The following is a 27,948-nucleotide window of genomic DNA, read 5'->3' as shown; positions in this document are numbered from 1 at the left end:
GCTATACTGCAAACCACGGCTGGTCTCTGATAATAATACGATGTCATCTGCGCATCTTAAGTGGCTTAGGTGCCGAATCTTACTTGCTATTGATTTTCAAGCCGCATGTTTTCCAATCCAGTTTGTTTATGATGCTTTCTAGTAACAGTAAAAAGTTTCGGCGAGAGGGGACCACCCTGTCTTACTCCTCTCTTTATAGGAAAGCTTTGACCAATTTTTTCTAGCTTAACTTTGCTTGTGCTGTTTCTATATATGCCTTTTATAATTTTTATGTATGTATTTTCTATTTTTTGAGCCTCCCAAATACTTTTATGAGATATTGTATCAAATGCTTTTTGGTAGTCGACAAAAGCGACGTAGAGCGGTCTCTGTTTTTCCTGGTAAATCTCAATCACTAAATCTAGAGTATGTATGTGATCCATTGTGGAGAAATTCTTTCGAAAACCTGCTTGTTCCACCGGTTGTCATTTGTCTAGCGTGCCGCTTATTCTCTTATTTATGATTGAGGAAGAAAGTTTATATAGCGTCGGTAAGAGACTAATGGGTCGGTAGTTACAGATCTTTTGTGGGTCACCTTTTTATAGAGCAAGATTATATTTGATTCAAGCCATTGCTTTGGCATAATTGCTGTATCTAAGATGAAATTAAAAAGGTGAACCAATGGCATGACTAGCAGAGTTCCACCATACCTAATAGTCTCGTTTGTAACTTTATCTGGACCTGGACTTTTATCTGATTTTAAACTCTTTATTGCTTGAATTATTTCTAATTCATCGATCGGTTTTATTTTTTAATGTACTTGTAATGTTTTGTAGTGCGTTGATTTTTTGAGTTTGTAGCTTCTAGACTTTGTTTAATTGCTATAACCGTAATCATAGCAACCTTGAACATATTCAGAGCTTTTCCTGTGCAACAGTTTATTTTTTAGGTTAGATTCGTTTATTTCTTTAATATTTTTTAAAGTATTCATTTAATTACTTGTATAAGTCACTCTGCTTTTCTTTAATTTTGTTAAAGTAATTGTGCTTCTGACTAGTCTGTGGTCTGTTGAATAATTCAAATTTAAAGTTTCTATGTTTTGGAATATTTTTGGTCGGTTCGTTGTTATGTAGTCTATTTCATTTTTATAATTTCCATTTGGAGATTGCCATGTCCATCTATGATACTGTTTCTTCTTGAAATATGTGTTTATAATAGCTAGTTTACTTTCAAAAGCAAAATTAATTAGCATCTGTCCTCTTTCGTTTCTTTGTCCATACCCGTTATTTTTTGTTATTAAGTATTCATCCTTTAGCAGTTGACCAATCTTTGCATTAACGTCACCCATTAATACTTGGTTTTTGTGGGCGGACGCTATGGCTTTGTCCAAGGATTTGTAAAACTCATTGATCTCGTCATCATTTGCCGTCGTGATCGTTTTATTAAAATATATTAAGTCAAACTACATTCTACCGAGAAGAGTCTGCAAGAAACCCAGTAGTTACTCTCATCCAACATTTAAAATAAAAAGTTGTGTTAGTTAAATTTAATTACCTATAAATGTACCAAATTTCCTACCTGAAAGTCAACATGTATCAGCTCCACGCTTTTTTATCATCAATATCATTTTGTGCTTTTATATACGATTAAGAAGATATCAAAAGAAATAAAATGTAAACTAATGCCATCGTGAATATAATCATAGACATGAAATGACCCAATAAAATTATTTCTGTAAGTTTTATTTCCCGATTTGAAACGTCTTACTTCATATTAGTTGTCGCCGACGGCTTAGCTCGCATTACCCCAAAAAAAGTTAAGACCGGTACTGGGTATAAAAAAAGATGTCTATGTCATGATGTTGAAGTTAATTACACCAAATTTAGTTACGTGTTGGCTTTGCATTTATAATATTAGTATAGATAAAAATAAATTCGACAAGCGACATCTAACACAGTCATTGTTATTACATACGATATGTATGTGATTTAAAGATTCATTAAAGTAATTACCATTAACTATATACCCAGTATTGCAAGAATATCGCTCTATAATAGAATACATTGAATAATTTATGACATAGTGATATAGATTGTTTGCAAAATTGCATGTCTGTGTCAATTTTATAGTAGGATAATTTTAATAACAGATTGCATCTTTTAAATAGTTACGTGAAAAGTTTGTCTGCCTGATACTTATTTATTTTCGACTTAATCAATATCTGGATGGTTACTGGACACCAATATAAAAGTTACATATATGGTTAGTTTTTATATTATTGTTATGGATAAATTATTTAATGAACAGTATTACTGTAGTGCCCTGTTTTAGAAGAACATACTTAAATTCGCCTGTCATTAGCTTTACCTGGAATGTTTTCCGGGATTTTTGAAAATTGGTAACTCTATAGATTTTGACATGCTCATCAAATTTTAACTCTGCCTCTTATTTTGTAAATTGTTTGATCAGAACGATATTCAAAGTCCGCGTTCATTTTTCCAAAATGGCGGAAACCTGTGATATCACCAATTTTGAAAACTCTCGGACTTTCCAGGTAGCTTATTTTTGTGAACCAAATGAGTGTACTACAAGCAATCAGGCTGCCTATGCCCACTGCAGCACTTTTAAACAATATGTTACATTGTTTAATGAAATATAAAGTTACCATCGGATAGGGAAGTAGATTTTACTTTAGTAGATCCCAACATACTAATTAGAGATTATGTTAATAAAGTACTATTAAAATTGTTATGTAACCTGTCTAGACATCAATAAATACTAGGTCCATATGATTTCACTAACGTTTTTTTGACATGAGCTTTTAAATTTTATAGGCCAAGTTAAAAATAACTGTGTAATCTTTTTAAAGAACCGAATAGCATGCCCAAAGAAGGGTATACTAATTTTGCAAAGTGCTTAACTTTTTCTCGTCTTGTCTATACATATATAAAAGAAAGTTCTTGTAAATATACATAATACTGTTGTAAACATTGTGAACCAACTGTAAGTCTCTATAAAAAACATCTCGAAGGGATTCTCGAGCTCCAAGATTATAAATAGACCGCACAACTCTTTTTAGCAGTATGAAAACAGCTTCAATATCCGCGCGTTACTCTAAAGCAAAACGCCTTAAGACATAATCCTATGTAAGTAACTAATTTAATCGACCAATAGCATGAGTTAACTGTAACTTTTCTAACCGCGAATACTGTAGAGCTGAGCCTCCCTGCTAGGAACCATATATGGGGATTCACTGAAGATTTGAGGCTAATTTTGTCCTTAGAAATACGTTTAAGTTTAAGATTAAGTAAGGCAAACAGTGCTCACTTTGTCGTCAGCATTTTGAAATTAATATTTTTTTTTCTGAACTAACTTTGTATCATTAATAAATCATTTATTACATCATTCTAATAATAGCGTTTGATCAGCAAACAATACAATTAAATTACAAATATTTTTAAAATAAAAAGGAATATCATTGGTATACAGGAAAAATAGAAAGAATCCAAAATTGATCCTTGTGGAACGCTCAATAATGTCGATGAGTAGTAGTGACTAAGGCATTGTTCTTCCACGGATTGGTATTAATTCTTATCATGTCATCTTTAATTACACCGCATGGAGAGCAAATTTAATTATTTAAACAATAATTATCGGTACAAATTTAAAAATGCCAAACGGAAAACGAATATATTTCAATATTTTTTTCCTCGAAAATGCCTTAAAAACTAAAAAAATCATTACGAAACTTGGCCTGCAGATTATTTTAAAAACATAAGCGTTTTGTTAGCTTTTGTAATGTATAAAAAGAAGGAAATGATTTCAAATCAATCGAAATAAAGTCACCATAAAGGACGATGGCGGACATTCGTATTCGAACATGAACGAATTCGTACTAAAGTTCGCTCTTTAAAATTCCCACAAAATCTAAAAATAAAAACCAATGAAATAAACTTACTTACTTACTAAACTGACACACTTAATACAAATTTAAAATAAAATTTAGAAACAGAAACAGTTCAATAGCTAAGTTATAAAAAATACATTGCATTAAAATAAATTACATGCGCTCTTTTCTTGAACCTTCAAGAAAAGAGCGCACTCCTTTTTGAAAGGCTGGCAACGCACCTGCAAGCCCCTTGGTGTTGCAGATGTCCATGGGCGGTGCTAGTCACTTTCAATCAGGTGAGCCTCCTGCTCGTTTGCCACCTATGCCATAAAAAAATATAGCCTAAATAAAGCATTAATAAGCGAGTCCGAGAAACTCTCTATAACAGAGCACAGCACACACAGCATGTTCTACAATGAATAATGCAGGATTCTATCCTTACTATTATCCTCACGAAGAAGTCTCTCAAAGGAAAGGTGTTTCGATAGCACTTGATGACTCTTGTGATGTGAACTGTCTTCGTATGAAACGCTACTTGCGTAAACGCTGCGTTGGAGCCAAGCTAAGCCTGGATAATCATGTTCTGACTTAAACATAGTATTCATAACATATTTACTGCGAATGATTTCACATTTTTCTAGTACTCTGGCACGAAATAACTTTAATTTGTACATTTCTTTGCTTTTCTTTGAGTCATTGTGAATGTACACCCACAGATTGTAATACTGTAACTAACTTTTTGGATATAAGTTAATATATATTGCTCATTGTAAAAATGAACTGTAAGGTTCTTTATGAGTAAAAAAAGTTTTTTAACTTGAAATATTTCTCTATTTCACCTTCTATTTTAGTCTTGTAGAGAGAAATTATTTTACTTCATTACTTTCTCTAATATCTATTACCATTCTTAGTCTTATCATAAGAGGTTTTTTATGTGCAGCTATCGTCCCATAATCATTGGGGCAAAAATCAGCTTACGCTATTTATCATAAGACATTTCTAATAATAAATTCTCAGCCATGAATCAATTATATCTATTAATTAAAATACAGTTTTTTGTAATATATGTTTTTCAGTTAGGGTCCATTCATTTATTAGGTAAGATCTAAGGGGGAAGGGGGGTTGACCATGTCTTACGTTTCCTTACAAGGAGGTAGGAAGGAGTTTTGACCGTTGTTACGTAACTTAAAATTATTTGAAAAAGAGCGAGAAACCGCGCTACTGCCTAGGTTCAGTCGAGTACCTTTAGATCCTTTGAAATTACAAATAAACGTTTCAAAATATTGTTTCTTTGAACAATAAACATTAAAATAAATGCCTATTCATTTTTTCTTTAAATTCTTACGCAATAAATATTGAGGGGGGAATGGGTTCGGCCTATTCTCATTTTTTCTTATCATAGGGGGGGGAGAGGGTGTCAAAAACAAGTGAAAAAAGTCGTACTAAATGAATGGCCCCACATCTAGTGTTATTGTAACATTACATATATTTATGTGTATGTATGTATGTGATCTAAGATATACGTCTATACTTCGTTCGGTCAGGCAAAAAATAACTTCCCTACAACAAACACCCTCTAGGGTTCTTTTGAAAATTATTTTTAAATATAAGTATATATGCGGTGTACACAATAAGTAAACTAAATAAACTACTGAATAAATTTTTAACAATATACAATTCCTATAAAATCGCTAATGAGTCATTTTAATTGAACTCACACCTAATTAAATACTTACTACGGTAATTTAGTTTTTAAAAAATGTTCCAATCACAATACAAATTAAAGGTTTCCATGACGGATAATTCCGTCGCTGATTCCGTACAAAATAAATTACAAAAAATATTTATTTATTGTACACATATGCCAAAATTACATCGAAGTAAAATTAAATATATTAACATTAAGCATAGTTACCGATACATAACTATTAACGACAATTTTTCAAACTATAAATATTTTTAAATATTATAGACAAATACAACAAAACTTCTACTTAATTAATAGAATTACATTAATCGACTTGTACAGTTAACCAATATTTATAATAAGTTCAACAAAATATGCTAAATGGGTTTAATCGGTTTAAAACTTTAAAGTATACGCCAAGATAGACTTTGTTTATTTTTTTTTGAAATTTTAGCGTCAGGGAAGGTTTTTTGACATTTCTAACATTTTGTGCACCATTTTATACAAAATTTAGCCTTTTGTTTCTGGGAGATTGTATTTTAAAATGTTTCTATTTACTCAATGATGTTGTAATAAATAGATATGTTATTAACGCGCAAAAAGTGAAGACTAGAAAACGTCCTAATTGGGACGTTTGCCTTTAGTCGTTTTTCGTAGTAATACGTTATATTACATCATAATTACGTAGTAATACGTTTTGCGTAATTGTTTTAATTAAAAAATTGTTTTAAATTTAGTTATCCCGTTTACTTATTGTTTTTATCAAGCTATCCTTTTGACTTTTAACGAAATGTAAAAATAAACGGTCCCCGGCGCGGCACATTTTTGTCTGTTGTTTAGTATGGATATAACATATCTGTTTACTAGAATATCATTGTATTTACTTAAAAATTTCGTCCACAGGAGTTTACATCGTTTGACTCATTAATTATCTACAAAAGTTAAAAGAAATGCAGTTTAAAACTTTATAGAACATGTATGACATATTTGAGTTTTAAAGTAAAAAAATTAAAAAAGCGTCGCTAGATAGCTGTGAATATTATCAATATCTAAGCTTAAGAATAGTATATTTTTGGATAAAAGTCTTGCAAGATATACATACAACAAAATTTAGAATTAAATTAAATTGAAGACATCAACTCTAAAGGTCTACTACAATCTATCTAAAATTTCAAATTAGAAAATAATTTGTTTATCATCATCTACTGTACTAATGATCCAATATCGAAATTTTTACCTCTACTTGACAGCTACATTATCAATGTCATATCATTTTATTTATTGGTAAAATGCACTCGTGTGCAAGTCGGCACAGGATTATGAATATTAACAGTGCGAATGACAGCCACATGATAAAATCAAAGAGATATTTATTTATTTACAGTGTAGAAAGAGAATAATTAATTACACGGTATCGAGGATAATTTGTAGAAACTAATGACACTAAAATTCACAAAGCATTTAATTTTATGTTACTGGGTACTTATTACATTGAATATTTAATTGTGGCAAAAGAATAAGTATGTGTTCTAAGGTGTGTTGTTTACTAAAGTATAAAAAATCAACCTTAATATAAGTTAATACAGCATGTTGTCATTTGGCTCAAAAGTACATACAATATCACCATTATATAAAAGTTTTATTATTTATTTTATTTTAATACGAATAATGCAATCGCAGTTTTAATTCTTATATATTTTTTTAGTTCTGAACTGTTGTTTGCTAGTGTTGGAGCTCTGCATTTTCCTAAAGTAGATTTTTCAATTTATGAAAGAATTTAATTTAGTTTTAATATATATTAAGTTTGAGTTATATCAATTCAATATAATTAATAACGGTTACTTTTTGTAAAATATAATTATGGATATTTTTCGTCAACATCCTGTAGCTTAAATTTACGTTTCACAGATTTGTATAAAAACTAATCATGTTTTATTATCTACACAAAATGTACGAAAGTTTTCAAGCATTTCAGCCCCACTTTGACGCTCTTGCAAGAGTTGGGTATTTTAAAATCGTTTCTAAAAGAGAAGTCAAATGGAAAGACACATTACATTATTATTATCGTATTTTCATTTGGATTTGTGTAATTGCATATAACTTGCAACATATCGTACGCGCAATACAGGTAAGTAATGTATAAGTCGTTATAAATCCTCCAGCTTACAGACTGCAGAGAATCTTTGAAGCTGATTATAAAATGCTGCTGCTAGGGTAGGTACCAATGCGTAATGATTTACTTACTTTCGCGTGAAAACTGTCACTTGCTTGGATTGAACCCATTATTTCTCAGTTTATCTACGTGTTATATTCACTAGGTCAATTATGTTTTTGGTACATATTCATGGTTATTACTCTATTTCATGGGACTATGACCGCACTTCTGACATGCTGGGTGTAGAATTTCATGATCATCTATCGAGTTTACGCTTTGAGTGCTCAAAAAATAAACTTACTTTCTCATTTGCATTATAAAGTCAGGATGCATAGATCCTTTTGAACCTTCAAGAAAAGAGCGTACTCGTTCATCAAAGGCCGGCAACGCACCTGCTAGCCCCTGGTGCTGCAGATGTCCATGGGCGGTGGTAGTCACTTTCCAGCAGGTGAGTCTCCTGCTCGTTTGCCACCTATCAAATAAAAAAAAAGATAAGAAAAATCCGTCACAGTATTATGCGAAAGCGATCGTGTGGCGCCCACTAAAAAGACGGAGAGAGTACTGCTGGTTTTTTAGTGGGTATTCCGATGTGCTGAGGCGCATTCGGCGTCCTGGGCACCAGCAAACCCTACATATAACCCACTTCATGGGGATATCGCGTAAGACGTTTTTCCAGCGAGAAAAAAAGGATGCATTAATCGTACCTTTTTCGTTTTAGGCTCGAAGCTGCACAAAGCAGCTAGTCGGAACTCTATTTATTTTGCTCACAACTTTGAACACTCTTGGGAAACAATTGTCGTTTAATGTTCGAGTAAAACGCGTTGATAATATTATTAATTTAATCAATGGTGAGTATTTTTCTGTGCTGTAATAAACAAATATATTTATCTAATATTTTTATTCATTTAATAAGTATGATTATGATAATTTAGTTGTTAGAAAGAATAACTATTAAGGTCCTGGTCGGTTGTCTATAAAGACAGAATGTTTTCCAAACCAGTGGTAGCTTTATATTTTATAAAATCTTATGGAATAATATAGAATGGATTTTGAAGTGCTTACAAGAGTTCTCTATCACATTTATTTTGATCCGTTAATATAATATAAGAAATGATTTTTTTTCCGTCAATTGTAAATTGAAATATTAAAGCTGTATTTACAAAAGGCATTTTATATTTCGAACTATTCCTAGAGATATACATGATAAAGCATTGTTTGTTCCAGATTCTCTGTTTGCACCAAAGAACGCTTACCACGAAGATGTAATGCGATCTAATGCATTATCGATGTCCCGGCTATTAACGGTCTATCATATTGCGATTTATATATGTAGCGTTCTCTTTATAGCCTATCCTCTCATAGACAAAGCCTTAGGTAATGACGTTTATCTTACTGGGTATGTGCCGTTCGATACAAGTGTGTCACCAACGTAAGTATGGAAGTTATTTTTGTTTGAAACAAAATGTTTGGATGAAGGCCTAATAAGTCACCTAACCCGTTGCCTTTAATCATAAAAAGCAAGATGTCATGTCATTATTTGCGTCTGTTATTATACTCAACCCTCCAAACTGGAACTCAAACTACAGTTAAGCAGTTTCCTAAAATAATAAGTAAGTTGTACTAACCGCGTACAGCTCCATTCTTCTGGTATTTTTTCAGTCCCTTATGACAGCAAAAACAGCAGCCTATAAATTTCCCACTGCTGGGCTAAGGCCTCCTCCCCCCTTGAAGAGAAGGCTTGGAACATATTCATGTGGCTGAATTTCTCTGCAAAAAACACGTGCAGGTTTCTTCACGATGTTTTCCTTCACCACCGAGCACGAGATGAATTATAAATACAAATTAAGCATATGAATATTCAGCGGTGCTTGCTTGGGTTTCAACCCGCAATCATCAATTTTATACGCAGATAGTTAGCATTTATTTTTATCAATAGAAATGTTGTTATTTAATTTATAGGTTCGAGATAGCGGCCACTTACTTGGGCGTTCTCATTTCATTACAAGGCTATGGACATGTCACGATGGACTGTACAATCGTTGCATTTTATGCGTTTGCTACAATTCAATTGCAAATTGTAAGATATAATTTAGAACATCTTGCCGACGAATTTAAATACGAAGGGATCTTTAAGATTTTTGCCGATGATGATTTGGAATTAAGGCAAATTTTACACAAAAAAATTGTCCAGTGCATAAAGCATTATCGAAAGATTGTATGGTAATTTCATTTAATTATTACATTTTATAGAAACTAATACATTGTATACATAATATGACTTATTGAATATGAATAACTCTCGTATGGGAACAGTTCAGACTCAAAGTTTTCACTCCCGTGTCTGACAAAATATTTATTGAAGGATACATAGTTACATGATACTCATAAAACTTGGAATATTTTATTAAAAAAAAACGTCATAATCGTATCGAAACGAAATCTTTGGTCTTGTCTTGGTTGTGAATGTGTTACAACTATAAGAAACAATAATTGATTTCCAGTTACGTTTTACCTGAATATACTAGCCAACAGTTGAATCGAAATAGAATAGGGAACGTATAGTTATCGCTTGACTTTGTAAAATTGGCTCCCTGATGTCTTCGACCTCCGATGGCGTCGATTTTCTGAACATTCGATCTGATCAGACTATTATTGCGTGGTATCTTTGCCACTAGACAAATCCTCAATGTGATACATTATGAGATGTCACGTTAAAAATTTAGCCAGAAGCAATTATTTTGAAATATAATAAATATTGTAGAGAACATCTGGCGACAATTATGGGTGTAGAATCAGATCATGCTCAAAAAGGTATACTCACTGAATCTGAATTAATATATTCAGATTCAATTCGGCCGTATAAGAGTTCTTATTCAGCTTGCAAGGTTTAATAAATAAACAAACATTTAAAACTGTTTGTACATTAGAGGCGTTCTAGAAAAAACTTATACATTGCTAATTTTTCTAGGTATGTCCGTGAAATAGAATCAATATTCAGCGAAGCAATGATTGTACAGTTTTTCATAGTAGCGTGGGTCATTTGTATGACTCTGTATAAGATAGTCGAAGTAAGTAGTCACCAGCTAATTTTGTCTTTTTTTGGAAAGAAAAACAATAATAAATGATTTATACAACTTTTTTCAGCTACCGTTATTTTCGGCAGAATTCGTTTCAATGGCAATGTATCTTGGATGTATGCTGGCGCAGCTATTTATTTACTGTTATTACGGAACACATCTTAGAGTTGAGGTAGGTGCCTTATGTTCGTAATAAAAATACTTACATAATAGTCAAGTTACCTGTTAGGTAAGGGCCTCTTGTCCAGGACAGTGTTAAAAAATGATAATCTAATTTGTGTTGGTGACAAACATTCGGCAGAATCTCATCGAACACTTGTTGTTTATAAGATCAAGTGGTGTGTCTAAAGGTCGACGAGAAAATAAGTCGCTGAATGTAGTCACCACTTTCCATAGACAATGTGTCGTTGCAATAAATATTAACCATTCCTTAGAAAACCAATGTGCTGCTTTCCTTGTACATTGGTTCATACAATTTTCAAACCAGAAACAGAATAATTATATATTGTTGTTTGGCAGTAGAATATCTGATGAGTGGGCTAGCCAGACGAGCTAACACAAAGTTCTTCTGGAAATTGAACCTAGAAACAGAAATTACTATTAACATAAGTATTTTCAATTTGCGCTTACGTTTTACAATACAACCTTTATTTCTTTTAGTGTTAAAAAATAGTTTTTTTGTTGCTTTAGAGTGAACTAGTGAACGAGTCAATCTATCAATCGGACTGGTTGACACTGTCTCCTAGTTACCGTCGCCGCCTGCTTGTGATGATGGAACGTTGCAAACGTACGATCGAGCCTCGAATAGCCCGCGTGATCCCATTATCTGTGGACACTTATATTTCTGTAAGAATATATAGTTTGTACTAGTAATTACCCGCTCGTTTTATCGTGAAATTCAATTCAATTCAATTCTTAGTTTAATAGCTTTTAGTCGTGAATTTCGTTTGGTCGTCAAAGAGCAACAGACAGACAGAGTTACTTATTTATTTATTTATTTATTCATTTATTTTCAGACAATAGTAGCCCATATTTGTTAGTATACAATTTAACTTATTATATGTTAGTATTACATAATTAATATTTATTTATTTATTATTATTAATTTCTCAGAACATGTAGTTCAGTGAATCTCCTGTACAAGTCTGAGTCCATTCTTTCACTAATTAAATTCAAAATTTTATTCGAGCTTTCTCGAACACGCCGTACTAATGACGCTACTTTTTTGCGCATAATAGCATAAAAGTCATTAACTCCAGCATCAGCAAACATAGCTGAAGCACTGCAATGTCGAGGAAGCCAGAATAGAGCTCTAAATACATTATTGTATTAAATACGTAAGGAACTGTATGCCCGTTGTGTAAAGTTTGCCCATAGACTGCCAGAATAGAGGTTTTGGCAATAAGCTTTAAAAAGTGTTATTTTAATTTCTCTTGTACATCTAGCAAATCTATGTGCCAACATATTACCCCTGACCGACAATGCCCTACGCTCTCTCTCAATATCTTGGTCATCACTTAATGTCTCAGTCATGATATGACCAAGATACTTGAACTCTTTAACTCGACTCAATGAAACCCCGTTTAACTCTATAGATGGTACAAGGTCAGATAAAATATGTTTCTTTTCTCTTATACTACATTTATAATATTAATATAGATAATAGGTATATAGTTTTATCGTCTAAGTTTTATAAATCTATTCATTGAAGATATTTTCATTACGAGCAAATAAAATTTATTCACTTTAATTTTTTGTGTCTGTTGCTTGCGACTTTGGTCACCTTTTTGGTGTTCGTCGTCAGATATTAGGCATAAAAAAGTAGCCTAAGCCTTTCCTTGGAGTTCAAACTTGCTCAATACCAAATTCCATCAAATTCGGTTAAGTCGTTTTTCCGTTTAAGAGCAAGAACGAGACATATAGACAGATATAGATAATATGAATAATGAATATATATAGAAGAATTACAATTACTTGTAGATTGTAAAATTAAACTAAAAACGGTTCGGACAAGAAAGTACTATAACCAAGGTAAACTGTTGCCCACAGTCGTACCTTTGTTTATGTTTTAATTCTATGGCAATAGACTCATTTGGAATATTTTTTGGAATCTTGTTGTAAAACGTTACTGTTTATTTTCAGGTCTTAAGGTCCTCGTACGCACTCTTTACTATTCTTAATCGTAAATAATAGTTCTATAAATATAATGTGTTAAAATATTATTAATATTTTAATGTGATTACCTCTGTTTATTTAGTAATGACTTAAATAGTGTTTAAATACTCTTAAATTAATTATTAAATTTTCTATAGATACTTCGTATATTTTTATTTAGTCCAACCGATCAGAAATAATATAGTTATTTCAACAGTTAATAAATAAGAATTTCACATCTTTGTATTTATATTTAAAAAAAAATGCCTTTAATTTCTTGTAATTCTTTGTACCTATTTATAAAATAAGAACATAAAAATATATGATGAGAGAGAGGTAATATTATGTTTTTAATCTTGTTTTCATTTTAGTTTACCGATGAGAGGCGATTACTAATGAGCATTAACGATAAATGTGTTTGTTGTTTTTCCTCAATTATTGTGATGTTATTTTCAGATTCCGACAACAGTTGTCTGTTCTGAAAATAATAAAGATTTCAACTCACTATAAATAGTTCCTCTATCATTTATTCGCCGCAACATTCTCATATACTTGTAATTATTTTAAGAGTGGCATTTTTGTAAATCGTTTAAAATCTCGTCGAACGAAGGCGGGCGGAGGCGGTTGACTCACGGACTCCGGTAGACAATCCAGGAACCCGCCTCTTCAGTGCTCCGTACGTCGTAAGTGCCGAAAGTCGTGTAAAAAGTTGTATCCGGCCGCGAATAGCGCGCGTGGAATTTCGTTTATAAATACGCGACTGCGGTCGGTACGGGCGGGCGAAGCAGCGTGTTCCTCGCTTGTCGCCTGTCGGAGGCGGCGCGGCGTGCGTCGGGCGCGCGTGCAGAGTCAGCGGCGACGATGCGCTCGCGCCGATGATATTCACCGGCGGGGGGGCGCGCCGACGCACCTCGCCCGCGCCGCCGCGCACGCGCCCTCCCGCTTACCAGCGTCTATATGCTGAAAACGTGAGTATCATTAACTCTTTGACATTAACACAATACTCATAATTTAGCGTGGAAGAAATACGTTCCAATGATACAAACGTAGGTTACGTTTGATCTTCCTTCACGTAGCAATCTATTTTGTAGCAAAACAAACGAAGGAGCGTACTGTACCGTCGAGTCATGTCATGCGTCTGCGTTGTTACTAGAAGCGTGAGCTTAAAAGCTTTTGACCTGGTTTACTTTCATTGATGTTATAAATTATCAGTTTTCCGTGGTTTATTTGTTTATTTTTCTTCATACAATAACAATATCGTAATAAAGTTTACGACAAATAAAATGTTATGTATAAACAGTATGTTTTTCTATTTTTTTATTAATATGTACTCGGATAAAGGACTTTTGTAAGACGTTATTCATCAATCACTTGTGTTTACATAAATAATTCGTACAGCATAATAAATTTATTTGTATATTTTATCAACTCTATCTGTATAAATGTATAGCTTGTAATTTATGAAGCCAATTTTTATGAAAATCTTAATTTTCTTTAATGTATAAAGTACAGTATTAATAATCTTTAAGTATAATGGGTATATTCTTTTTTAATGTATTGAATTTGTATTGGTATGTATAAGTTTGGGTCCTATATTGGGTTAACGCTTGATATATAAACACGTGTTTTTTTGCGCTGTTTGTAATCTACTTACGATACAAGAAAGAAGACAAAAAAATGTTTGTAATTTTGATGCTAAATGGAAATAAAATGGTACTTTAAATTACTCAACTAGAAATATTATAAGATACATCGAAAGCACGGACAACAGGTCAGATAAACAGATTATAAAACAAAGGATACTTACTTAGTTTTAGTCACGATATCATGTATTTAGTCTAAATTCAATGTTTTATTGAAAAACTAGCTGATTTTTAGGCTTAATCCGCAAGAAATTATTAAAATACAAACTCCCTATCTCCGTTTTATCCCCTTAATGATGGAGTTTCGTAAAATCTGTTCCAATTTTTTTTTTGGACAACATCACTTACATTACTCTGATCCCAATGTAAGTAGCTAAAGCACTTGTGTTATGGAAAATCAGAAGTAACGAAGGTACCACAAACACCCAAACCCAAGAGGACATAGAAAACTAATAAACCATTTTACGTTACTAATAAATCATATTTTAAACTCATGTTAAAAAGTAATAATAAATAAGGCTTGTTATATCGTACAAGATGTTATAGGTGATAAATGATCCGCAGTTAGTATTCATTGATATAATAACAGGATACATAAAAATTATATGATTTCTACATTTACATGACTGATGGAAAAATTGCTTCTAATTGGTTTGCTGGTAAGAACCAGAAATAAGAAAGGATGGTTTAGAAATTAAGAAGCCGAAATAAAGCCCAAAAATAAATGTTATTGTTTTTTTTTTTACTATTATTCTATATTTCCACATTTGATCATATTTTTTAAAGTATCTTTTAACAATATCACTATTTATAGGTGAATCAAGGTAAAAACTTGAGTCCTGGCTGTACTTATTATTCTGAGGAAAAGGGAATGAAATGCGTCAATAGAGGTAAATCAACAAGAAGTTATAAAACGGGCCAAAATTTTGGTTACATGGCTTTGCGTATGAACCTAATCAAAACATAATTTATTTCCTCGAGTACCCAAGTTTGAATGACCCCAAAAGCTTTAAGTGCTTTTCTTTGCCGTTTTCCGATTTCTTCCTACGTCTGAACCCTCTTGACTATGGGAGAGACCTGTGCTCTAAAATAAGTAGTATTTTATATTTTAAGGATGAGCCTGAAAATTACCTAAAGAAGAGACTGTAGTCCATAAACATGAAACACATCACACCATCCACTGTGACTTAATTATATTGTCATTCATATGCACATACCTACTTCTTGATTGTTCGACAATAATACACACCTAACATAATTTATAATTTAAATCAAACAAATAACAATCAACAATAACATGAATTACTTTAAATGTACAATAACTAAAAAAAAAAACACATTAATCGTATCTTCGAACAGCACAAAAAACCCCCAAAACTTTAGAAGATTTTTTATCGCATAGCACTTTAAGGAATTGATTATCTTCCCATAATGGATAACTTTGTATCGAACGAAATTCAGCCATTACATACAAAAATCTATTGTTTAATACAAATAATAAAATTGGAATGTTTGTTTGTAATATAAGAATAAACGCTTTTTATTAAATGCTAATATGTACATGGTACATATACCAAATTTTTTTTTTTTAATTCTCTATGTCTGTTTGTTCTGGCTTATCTCAGACTCAGCTGAACTTGTAAAAGGCAAAATCCGTTGCGTAATTTTAAAGGTATTAGCATACATAGGGACACACAGGAGTTGTTTTTTAACCGACTTCAAAAAAGGAGGAGGTTATCAATTCGCCGGAATCTTTTTTTTTTTTTTTTATGTATGTTCCCCGATTTGTCGAAGATGCGTGGACCGATTTTAAACATTTTTTGTCTGAAAGGTGGCACCTTTTAGTTGGTCCCATATTAATTAGAACAGGTTCTGATGATGGGATCCTGGAGAAATCGAGGGGAACCCTCATATTTTATAGGCACATGTACCGTGTTTTACATATTTTCTGAAGTTATATTGGCATTTGCTTCTGGCAATCATAATATTATACTGCTGAGCTGATGATGGAAGGTGTAAGTCCTCAATTACTAGGAGTTAGGAAATAGTTCTTTGAACATTAATATATGGATTTATACTCCTCTTCGTAGCTTTTATGAAGAGAAGTACAGGTTCACTAAACATTTATTTTGTTATGTTATTGTTTGGTATATCATGCTCCAGATATGTTTTATAGGTTCAGCACTATTTGAAAAAATCAGCAAATAACTATTTGGACTTTTTATTTCTATTTTGAGAAAATAACCCTAAAAAGAGTCAAATAAAATATTTTTTTAAAAAAATAACACCGATTTCAAAGTGAACACTAAAAAAGTAATAAAATAATTTGATTTAAACACGTTTTATTGAAGTCGGACGATTTTGAGTGAAAACAAAATGTAGAAATATTTACATACGATCGGCCGATATTACTTTTTTAGTGATCACTTTGAAGTCGGTGTTATTTTTTTAAAAAAAATTTATTGCTATGTAATGGCATTGACGAAAGTGAAATGAAATTCATGAAATTCGTCGATATAGTAAACTAGTTGTTACATTTTGTAGAGGATGATCGATAGGTGTTAAGTATCTAGTGTTAAGATAGCTTTTTTAAACTTGCTATATACCGAATTTATTTAAATTCACATTTATAATTTTGGTGTAGATAAATTTTAATTAACTGCTGTGTAATGACTTTCTTAAAACAATATAAGTATTTATGTTTTACAAGCAACATATACCTGGATATGACTACATTAGCTTAAAACTGTAACTTGCATTGATATATAGACATTGTTTTATAGATTTTAAATTTATATAGATTTTTTTTTATATACGAAAATTACAAAAAAAAATGTTGTTGATATTTTTAAATTTAAAATAAGCACTTAAACTAGAACATCTTAAATGAGAAAATGGTTGCGCTCACATCGTAATACAACACAAATTTTACACAAATGTATGTATATACATAATTATATGAATTTGGCGCACTAATGTAAACCGTTCTCTATAAGAAGTAGAGTCTGCTTATTTCCAATTCACACGACAATTATTAACGATCTAAATCAATGGAAATCGATTACAGATATCTGCCATCTGGTAAACCGGAATGGTACAGGGGAATTGGGTAAGAATCAAGGTTGAGTAGCGTAGTATCGAAGAGTAAATGCACGGATATAAATAGAGGGAACTAATGCGTTAAACGTTTGATGGAATCGTTGAATGTATTGTAAATTCTCATAGTAGAATGGTCCGCGCAATAAAATACTACGTACGGCCTGTTTTTTATTATTTAAAACATTATACAGACGTCGGAAAGAAATTAGATGTTGATTATATAACAACAACAACAACAACAACGGTACCTGTCAATTTCCCACTGCTGGGCTAAGGTTGATCTCCCTTTGAGGAGAAGGTTTGGAACATATTCCATCACGCTGTATCAATTCGGGTTGGTTGAATACACATGTGGCAGAATTTCTATGAAATTAGACACATGCAGGTTTCCTCACGATGTTTTCCTTCACTGCCGAGCACGAGATGAATTACACATAATTAAACACAAATTAAGTACATGAATATTCAGTGGTGCTTGCCTGGGTGATGCACGTTCTTACCATTGGGCCATCTCGGCTCTCATTATATAACAGAAGACCCAAATGAGTAACTTTATTACGAATCTCGAAATGCTCAACATTGTTGTGTATTTTTAGAACGATTTTCTTTAACGTGCTTTACATTAAAGGGAACTGGGAAAAGGCGTCACGTTAGAACAAAGGGTTTTGCAGGAGACCTTTTCTTCTATGAATCTTTTTTCCTGTCTCTTTCTTTTGTATACGATAGTATATAATACTATTTATTGATTTTTTTATTGATTTTAATTAATATGGGATTTTTAACAATTGTGTTTATTCTCATTTAATTTTTCTCTAAAGTTGTTAATTTACTTAGTTTTGTCAGTTTTAAGTATGTAATATTTATTATATAGTGAAATTAAATTCGTGTCAACCAGGTGTACAAATTCTTATATTTATGTATATGCACTTCACTTACACGTTTGTATGTAGTGAAAAATTAAATGATTCACAAAAGCAATTAAAAAATAAGCAAAATAGACCACACCATCGAACTTTCCTTTCAGAGACTTCTTCTTGAGGATTATAGTAAGGATAGAATCCTGCATTATTCATTGTAGAACATGCTGTGTGTGCTGTGCTCTGTTATAGAGAGTTTCTCGGATTCGCTTATTAATACTTTATTTAGGCTATATTACAAAATGTCTTATTTATAACATAGCTATTGAACTGTTTCTGTTTCTAAATTTTATTTTAAATTTGAATTAAGTATGTCAGTTTAGTAAGTAACTAAGTTTTTCTTCATTGGTTTTTAGTTTTAGTTAATTTTGTGAGATTTTTAAAGAGCGACCTTACTGGTGGTAGGGCTTTGTGCAAGCCCGTCTAGGTAGGTACCACCCACTCATCAGTTATTCTACCGCCAAATAACAGTACTCAGTATTGTTGTGTTCCGTATTGAAGGGCGAGTAAGCCAGTGTAACTACAGGCACAAGGGACATAGCATCTTAGTTCCCAAGGTTGGTGGCGCATTGACGATGTAAGGAATAGTTAATATTTCTTACAGCTTCATTGTCTATGGGTGATGGTGACCACTTACCATCAGGTGGCCCAAATGCTCGTCCGCCAACCTATATCATAAAAAAAGAAAAGAAAGAAGAGCGACCTTTAGTAGGAATTCGTTCATGTTCAAATACGAATGTCCACCAGCGTCCTTTCTGGTGATTATATTTCGATTGATTTGAAATAATTTATTTCTTTTTATACATTTTTGGAAAGCTAAAAAAACGTTTATGTTTTTAAAATGATCTGCAGGCCAAGTCTCATAATGATTTTATTTAGTTTGTAAGGCATTTTGAGGAAAAGAAATCAAAAAAATATTGAAATAAATTTGTTTTCCGTCTCGAAAATTTAAATTTGGATCTGTAACATTATATAACATGATATGCAATATCCAGTGATTAATCGTTTTTAAAAACAAAAGAAAAAAAAAAAAAAAACAATTTAATTGATACTTTTTTTTTAAAAAAAATTTGAAGTAGCACTTTTGACAAATTTTGAAAATAGCTAAAAAACGCTTGCCCCTACTAAGGGATATACCTCGAGTTACCAATAACCCTGTACATAGTGGTGCTTGCCTAGGTTTCAACCCGAAATCATCGGTTAAGATGCACGCGTTCTAACTACTGGGCCATCTCAGCTCCATGCTGTTATGGCGCTCTCATATTAATGTTTTGTCGAATACTGAATACCTATACCGTGGTATGAGTTAATGTGGTCGATATTAGTACGATCTTTATATTACAGAAAAGAGCTATTTGTGTTATATACAATCTGGGTCCCAGAGTTTCTTTAAGAAACAAATTTATATAAATTTTAATATCGAATGTTGCTTCTCAATAACATCATTATCCTTTTGCTCTTATTCCAATTTTATTTGGGGTAGGCCCAGCATGCCTTCTTCGCTTCTCAATATATACTTGATAATGTGTTGTAAGTTTTGAAAAATAAAAAGAGCTTTTGTAGCAATTGTTAATCAAATCCAAAGTTAGCTTTGTTTAGGTAGGAGTAGAAGATTTTACAAGCCATTTTGAACGATTGATTACTTAAAACGTGAAAGTGTGACAAAAATTAAATTACTTTCGCATATAAGTTAGGATGTCAAGGCAAATGTTATTTATATCAAATACACGAAGAAGGGAGAATGTGAGATTTGGCATATTTGAAGTTTATATGGAGTAATTGCAGAAAGCTTAAATGTTTACTGAAATTTTTATGTAATACCTATGTGTTGTAGTTATGAAATTATAAATTTACACGTTAAATTGTTATTAAAAACCGAGACGACGCTTTTTTGTGAAAAAAAATAAATAAACCAATACACGTAAAACTTATACCGCAGATGATATGTATTAGATAAATAAAATTTTAACAAAAAGAAAAACCGACTTCAAACAAAACAGTATTTTAAAAATAAATTAAAATGCACTAAAAAGTAATAAAAATAATTGCATATTTAACATAATTTTGAGAGTCCTCCTAGGTAAAATTAAATGAAAAATATTAGACTACTTAAAAGTCGATTTACGATTATATAACGTAGTTATAGTTATTGTTATATTTGGTGCCGGTGTCAGCCACGGGCACACGCCTCAACAATCCAAAGAAAGAAGCGATACGAGCCTCTTGATTGACCCAGTATAATATCGTATAAAAGGTAATTTGTAAGAAACATTTCTTAAAGTATTCTCGTATTGTTTTTTGATTGGTATAGTATAGGGTTGGCTGACACCGACTCCAAATATAGCAATAATTATAACTACATTATATAATCGTAAATCGACTTTTAAGTAGTCTAATATTTTTCATTTAATTTTACCTAGGAGGACTCTCAAAATTATGTTAAACATGCAATTATTTTTATTACTTTTTAGTGCATTTTAATTTATTTTTAAAATACTGTTTTGTTTGAAGTCGGTTTTTCTTTTTGTTAAAATTTTATTTATTTTTTGATTTTAAGTGAAGTTGATGTAGACTAACATTTTTTTTTAATATGGATAGATTAAGCGTGCTGTTTATATGAATCAGAAACTACTTCAGGGACAATTTCAAAAGAAACTTTCGAATAAAGCAAAAATAGACTTTCGAAAACGCGGCTTTAATACGTCATGCGGCATAAACTACAAGGTACCACCCTTGAAAGAGCTGTAATCGACCTCAGTAAAAAAACTTTGCAAAAGAGCTATTATATGTCGTACATCATATGACATCACATCACATACACAAAATTTGATTAAAGACAGAAAGAAATTCTGCCCCAAATCGCACCCTAACTGTAAGCCGTTTAGGAGTTCCGTCAATACATAGTATAAAACGAAGTCGCTTTCTCTGTCCCTATATCTTTAAAACTACGCAACGGATTTTGATGCGGTTTTTTTTAATAGATAGTGTAATTCAAGAGGAAGGTTTGTGTATATAATAAATGAACAATATAGTAAAGAAACACTGACAATTTTAGAAGTTTGCAATGTGATGTCGTAAATAAACAAATTCTTTAGTACATTTAGTATCAGTATTGCACCCGTGAGAAGTCGGGGCGGGTCGCTAGTTGATTATAATATTCGATTATGACAATTAAATGAACATAACTACGTTCCGGAAGGTGTTTCAAATATCCAAGTAACCCATAAATAAAAGATTCGACCGAGTATTGCTAACGTGCTCCTCAGAATTGTTCCGTTCCCTCCCGTTCCCTTAATTTCTCATAGATCCTGTGCTCAGAACCTTACCAAACTTTCACCAAATTACCCTTGAAGTATATATTTTATAATAAAAAAAGAATTATCAAAATTGGTTAACGTGATTTTCAGTTATTCACCTATTTGTCGCGCATATACGTAATGCAAATTTAAGACTTATGTCGTTTTCACATGGATACCATAATCGGAAAAAAATAAAAAAAAAATGGGACCCCACGGGAAGCACTACCTTTCAAACAAAAAAAAAATTATCAAAATCGGTCCACCCAGTGAAAAGTTATGAGGTAAAAAACATAAAAAAAAAAAAAAAAAAAAAATACAGACGAATTGATAACCTCCTCCTTTTGGAAGTCGGTTGAAAATTCAGGGTGTTAAGAGAAGGTATATATAATAATCATAAATTAAATGAAACGAAAACATAGAGATATTAGTTTCGGTTTGAACTGCCAATGATAAATAATATAAATCTTATAAACAGTAACCTGTAAATTTCCCACTGCTGGGCTAAGGCTAACTCTCCTACTAAGAAGAGGGTTTGTAACATATTCCACCACTCTGTTCCAATGCGGTTTGATGGAATGCACATGTGGCAGAATTTCGATGAAATTAGACACATGCAGGTTTCCTCACGATGTTTTCCTTCACCGCCGAGCATGAGAATTATAAACACAATTAAGCACATACATACAGTGGTGCTTGTCTGGGTTTGAACCCACAATCATCGGTTAAGATGCACGCGTTCTTACCACTGGGCCATCTCAGCTCTAATCTTATAAAAGCGAAATACATTTCACTGATTAATCACGAACTCTCAGAAATTATAACACCTACAAACTTGTACTTTGGCAGGGAGGTTCCTAACAGGATGTAGACATCCGCTAAGATTTTACGAAACACCACCCCTAAAGTTTGCGTTTTATAAATTTCGTTGAGTAAAGCCGGGTTCAGCTAGTAATATAACAAATAACGGTTTTAGAATCTTTAGAATTTTTCTTTTGTTTTTATTGGAATAACTATAGCGTAAATTTTTGCGCAGACTCATTCTTCCTATTTATCTGGAATCTGGAAATAAATCAATTTGGAAAAAATAGTAAGAGGCGAATTGCGCTTACCGTAATATTATACATATAAGTACGAGAATTACTTGCGTGAATGAATAGTTTTGAATGAGTCACGATCGCAGTGACGCGGCCTCGTCAGATACGAATATGTCAAACAAATTCACAATATTAGCCATTCGTTCACACCATTTCAGCAGCTATCGGACTGATGCCAGAGAATTCATATGAGACCTTGAGGTTGCGACGATTTCCTAGCGAATACCGACGTCTCGAGTAGCGTGATAGCGTCCCTTCAATCGCAAGGGCGCCGTATTGGTGTAAACAAAATGTAAATAAACAAATCAGATCATTAAGTAGGTAGTTGGGGTGCGCTTCTGGCGTCCGAGTTGGCGATGTACCGACAATTAACCTCGGCGGAAGTGGAATGTCTCGCTTGTTTCGGGTATGTTGTCTATTGTATCACAAATTGTGTTTCAAATGTCGAGCAAGATATACAAATGCATCAACATTTTATTCGACATCATTCGCAATTAGTAATCGAATGAACTATGGTAACGTTTTGTTTATTCGATTTCTGTCTTAATGATTTTGTTTATAGTCCCGGGCAAAATCTTCAAAAAATTAAATTGATTTAGTACAACATCATTTTGTTTTTGTTTTAAGCAAAATTCCTTTTTTTAAGTCAATAGATATCACGCATCCTTTAATAAAATTAAAAACCTTCTATATTTAATACAAACACGGATACGCTTGCACGTAACTAGGTACAAAACGCTGTTGCTAACGAGTGATTGAAGCCTTACTATGTTTATTAAGCATCATAATAGTTTTTCTTGATAATACCGGCAAATTACCAATTTTAATATTATGAATCACAAAGACATAAAAAACTAAATGCCACTGTTGTTTGGTAATGAATACAATATAAGAAATTCCCTATAATCATATTCATGGATGATGATTGAGCAATAGGTGTGCCTAATCCTCTATCTTGCGGCTTTGAAAATAATCTGTAACTGCTTCAATAATGGGTTTTATTTGGTTACCATCAAACATACTAAATTTCTACTACTACCATTACTACTACTAAAGTATCCGTCAGAATAATTGTATTCGACTTGAATGTTTTCACAATGATTGCTTAAACAATTTATAATAATCTTTATAACAGTTCGTACGTCTAATGATACTTAGTCTAGGTCATAAGGTTGAAGATCTCCAGGTCCCGGGGCAAACTCGGTTAAATAAATTCTTCTTCTTTAAGCTTTCTTTTCAGAAAAACCAAGCTGAAAGTTTTGAGCTTGTAGTGTTAACTATCTTCTGCACTCTCCAAAGAAAAAATAATACTCTGGTCATTTTAAACATTTAACGAACTTCAATGATCGGTAATTGAATTATAAATTATATTGTACATCCCATTTATCTAGTATTTCCCAAATCGTGGCTGACTTTTTTATTACATTTATTATTATTTTTTTAGAAAGTTTCTGGCGAAAACGAAATTTGATAATTCTTTATGGGGTAATATATATTAGTTGTATTTACACTATTGATAAAATAAAACAAATCACCTAAGGAATACCCCGCTATCCCCCGTACTATTATAATATCACTATTTCAATTGACATTTAATAGTAAATACATATGTAGTAGTAGGGCGAGTGCAGTAACTTTTTTATGAATAAAAGTACCTATGCAATATATAGCAGCCTCCACGTGATGGAGTCGCTTATATATATACTGCCCGAGGCCATGCCGGACCTTTATACTCACAAGAGTTGTATTCAGTATTATTGGCAGAATCTATCATAATTATGTTACTATGATATATTACTATGAAATTGTGTTGTCAATTAGGAAATATGATTTTGTCCAAATTACACTTTGATATGCTATTAATTTAAATGCTTAAAATTTGAAATCTTCTTTGTATGCAAGTAATCAAAGGTTTCGGGATATACTTCAACTGCAATAAAAATTGTTGCAGTGTCCTGTCTATGAATGATGCGAGCACAAACTGTCGTGTCTTATTGTCTTGGCAACGTTCACTTGGAAAGCGCCCAGACCGACAATTTTCTCTCCAACGACGTTAACACATACATTAAAAAATGCTTAACGTATTAACATACTATATACCCATCAAAGTCCATCGAAGTACTATTGGTATCCAAAAAAGAAGAAAAAAAAACTCGAGTTTTTAATAAAATGTCATAATATAATAGTATCTATTATTAACGTTAGTGCTTTCTATTAAACATAACGTGAGCATGAACATTACTGTATTATACTTGAGTCCATTAAGACCTTAACAAGTTTTCATTTTTAGATGATATCTCTATTCCAGATGTTTGTATTTAGAAGGGGCGTTCCACAGGGATCAAATTTATGCCCTCTTCTATTTTTATTATATAAAAATGACTTGTCTTACGTTTAAGATTTTGTGATAATCTATGGACTATTGATGATACTGCTTCATTTATTACACGTAACAAAAAAAATAATGATGATGTTAGTAAAAATGCTTTATAAATACGGTATCAAATGTAAAACAACTGAAAGCGCAGTTCAGTTACTTGGACTATAAAAATCGACTTACGCGATTACAAACAGAATATTTTGCATATTTTTAAATTTTGTTGTTGTATAGAATCTCCATCTCGAAACGGCAATAGTTTCAATTTTATTTAATTCATATAAAATGACGATTCAAAATATATTTCAAATTTATGTGCTGGTTTTTATGATCTGTAACTTTGACGATCATTAACTCGATTTTTTTAAAATAAAATACCCCACCAAAATAATGAAATGCTTTTATCAAACAAGACTAAAAAGAAGCACAGATTTAAAGTATTAAATGTATTATTTAGTTATTTCCCTGTTTCAGTGGTTGCCAGGCGGCGGCGGCGGCGGGCGCGGTTGCGAGCGAGGTGATGGCGAACCGGAAGTGCGCCGCTCCCGCGCCAAGCGCATCACGCAGCGGCGCGGAGCCATCAAGCACCATAAGTAAGTGTAACTATCATTGCAATTATTTATTTAAGACTAAAACACATTACTTTTCTTGTCCCTTATTTATTACGATGAGTTTATTATATTTTATGCGCTTAACACAAAAATCCGTATATAACAGTTGGATATAGCCAAAATCGAAGGACTACTCAAACTTACTTATACTTCATGGGGCAACAGTCAGCTGCATAAGACTAGTCATAGCCGTCTTCAACCCATTAGAGGACTTGGAGGAGGAGGTTCTGGCTGTATTGGAAAATCAATATCTTTATTTTGTGATCTGGGGTCCTTATCAATTGTGGGGCCCTGGGCACTTGCCCAAAATATCTACTGGGAAAGAGGGGTTGGAGACAAATATATCTGCTAAACACAAGTGTCCTATCTATTTCATCGTCATAACCTGACGGACAGAAAATCCAAAAAAACCCCAAAACAGTTCAAGCACAGCACTGTTTTACGTGTTCTCCAAGGCACGAGAGTGTTATTAATATTACCCTCGCACAGATATCAGGCGGCTACTGATAATTTCTCGATATAAAAATACTTTAAAATTTTAACAGCCTGCCCTGAATCTTTACGTAAACAATGTGTAGTCGAACTTCAATGAAAATGTTATCATAATAATACCATTCACATTTGCTTCCATGGTACTTGTAACGTGGAAAATGTTCGGTTACGAATAGCCATGTTGATTTTGGCATTCCCATCCGTCAATTAATGTCACGTCTGGTATGCACACCAATCAGTTGTCTCGTAAATTAACTCTTTGTATGAATTAAAATCAAATCAATCGTTGTCCAATATAACACTTTAATTTACAAAGCTAACAGTTTTCCAAAACAAACTCTTTGTCTGAAACTTTTTTTTACGACCTCTTGACATTATTCAGTAACTATTAATTTGATGTAAAAATAACAAAGAACTTTTTGGACTATTATTAGCTCAAAACCGGTAATTATACTATTAGAATGATCAATTTAATGTTTAGAGTATAATAGAAATGAAAGCATGTATTCGATTTACTAAGAATCAGTTACACAAGACTCATTGTTAGATCGCGGCAAATAACATCAAACATAAATAACGCTGTATTTGTTTTTATACCAGTGTGGGTGTCAGTTGTTCTTATGGAATTTCAATTGAAATGTTTGATTCTAAATGAAATAACATTTTTATATAAACATTATTTTCTAAGTAGAAATGCTTTTGGACACGATTTGAATGCAATTTAAAGTCAAAAGTACAACGTTATTTGTTTAAGTATAATTTTCGAGAGAAATTTGAGGTCTTAAATATATTATTAGGTGTTTTCAACGCCGCGATTATTATTAATTATTTGTCGATCGCGGCTTCGCTTGTATTTAAGTGGTTACTATTATGAAAAGCATAAAAAGCGGCTTAGGTTTTTCCTTGGAGTTCAAACTTGTTCCGACCACAGTATTATCAAAGTCGGTTCAGTGATTTGGTCGTAAACAATCAACAAACAGACAGATGAACATTAATAATCTCACCATAGACTAAGCGTGAAGAGCTCACTTTTAATTTTCCCTCAACATTCAGTACAAATTTATGATACCTTTATAGTCATTATTAACATGTATTTAATTTTTTTTTCAGAATCCATGAAGTCAACGGACATCGCTTCGTGGCGAAATTTTTCCGGCAACCAACATTCTGTGCGTTTTGCAAAGAATTTCTATGGGGATTCGGCAAGCAGGGTTACCGCTGCATTGTATGCCAGACTGCTGTCCACAAACGCTGCCATAACAAATTGCTGGGGAAATGTCCTGGATCTACTGCCTATTCGGATGCCACTGTGGTAAGGATGTTTATGTTAAACCCACCTAACCAATATAACCATAATATTATTCTACGAGTTAAAATAAATAAATAATTATTAAAATTATCTGTTTAGCAGAGATGAGCCGAGATGGCCCAGTGTTTAGAACGCGTGCATCTTAACCGATTATTGCGGGTTAAAA

At 32.4% G+C, this 27,948-nt stretch overlaps 2 protein-coding genes across 4 annotated transcripts in view; both read left to right on the top strand.

Annotated features, from left to right (window-relative positions):
* The first annotated feature begins 128 nt into the window (after positions 1–128).
* Positions 129–12,977, top strand: LOC124530508 (odorant receptor 46a-like). Its single transcript, XM_047104692.1, has 10 exons — positions 129–147; positions 6,323–6,339; positions 7,504–7,683; positions 8,429–8,558; positions 8,935–9,139; positions 9,670–9,930; positions 10,679–10,778; positions 10,855–10,959; positions 11,478–11,633; positions 12,930–12,977. Exons 1-10 carry the CDS (start codon positions 129–131, stop codon positions 12,975–12,977), a joined length of 1,221 nt encoding a protein of 406 aa, XP_046960648.1.
* A 635-nt stretch (positions 12,978–13,612) lies between these two features.
* The window catches only part of LOC124530398 (putative protein kinase C delta type homolog), a 36,491-nt gene continuing 22,155 nt past the window's right edge, over positions 13,613–27,948 (top strand). For 2 of the 3 annotated variants that reach the window (XM_047104560.1, XM_047104558.1), the window contains exons 1-3: positions 13,613–13,909; positions 25,845–25,963; positions 27,584–27,785. In XM_047104560.1, coding sequence (XP_046960516.1) covers positions 13,817–13,909; positions 25,845–25,963; positions 27,584–27,785 — 414 coding nt within the window. In that variant the 5' untranslated portion in view covers positions 13,613–13,816. Of the gene's footprint in view, positions 13,910–23,225; positions 23,400–25,844; positions 25,964–27,583; positions 27,786–27,948 lie in introns of those variants that run through there. The other variant, XM_047104559.1, reaches the window with a different exon arrangement.

This window comes from Vanessa cardui, chromosome 6 (genome assembly GCF_905220365.1).
Source record: "Vanessa cardui chromosome 6, ilVanCard2.1, whole genome shotgun sequence".
NCBI classification, from domain to species: Eukaryota; Metazoa; Arthropoda; class Insecta; order Lepidoptera; family Nymphalidae; genus Vanessa; species Vanessa cardui.
Note: the sequence above shows the minus strand (reverse complement) of the source record. Positions and strands in the feature narration are given on the sequence as shown.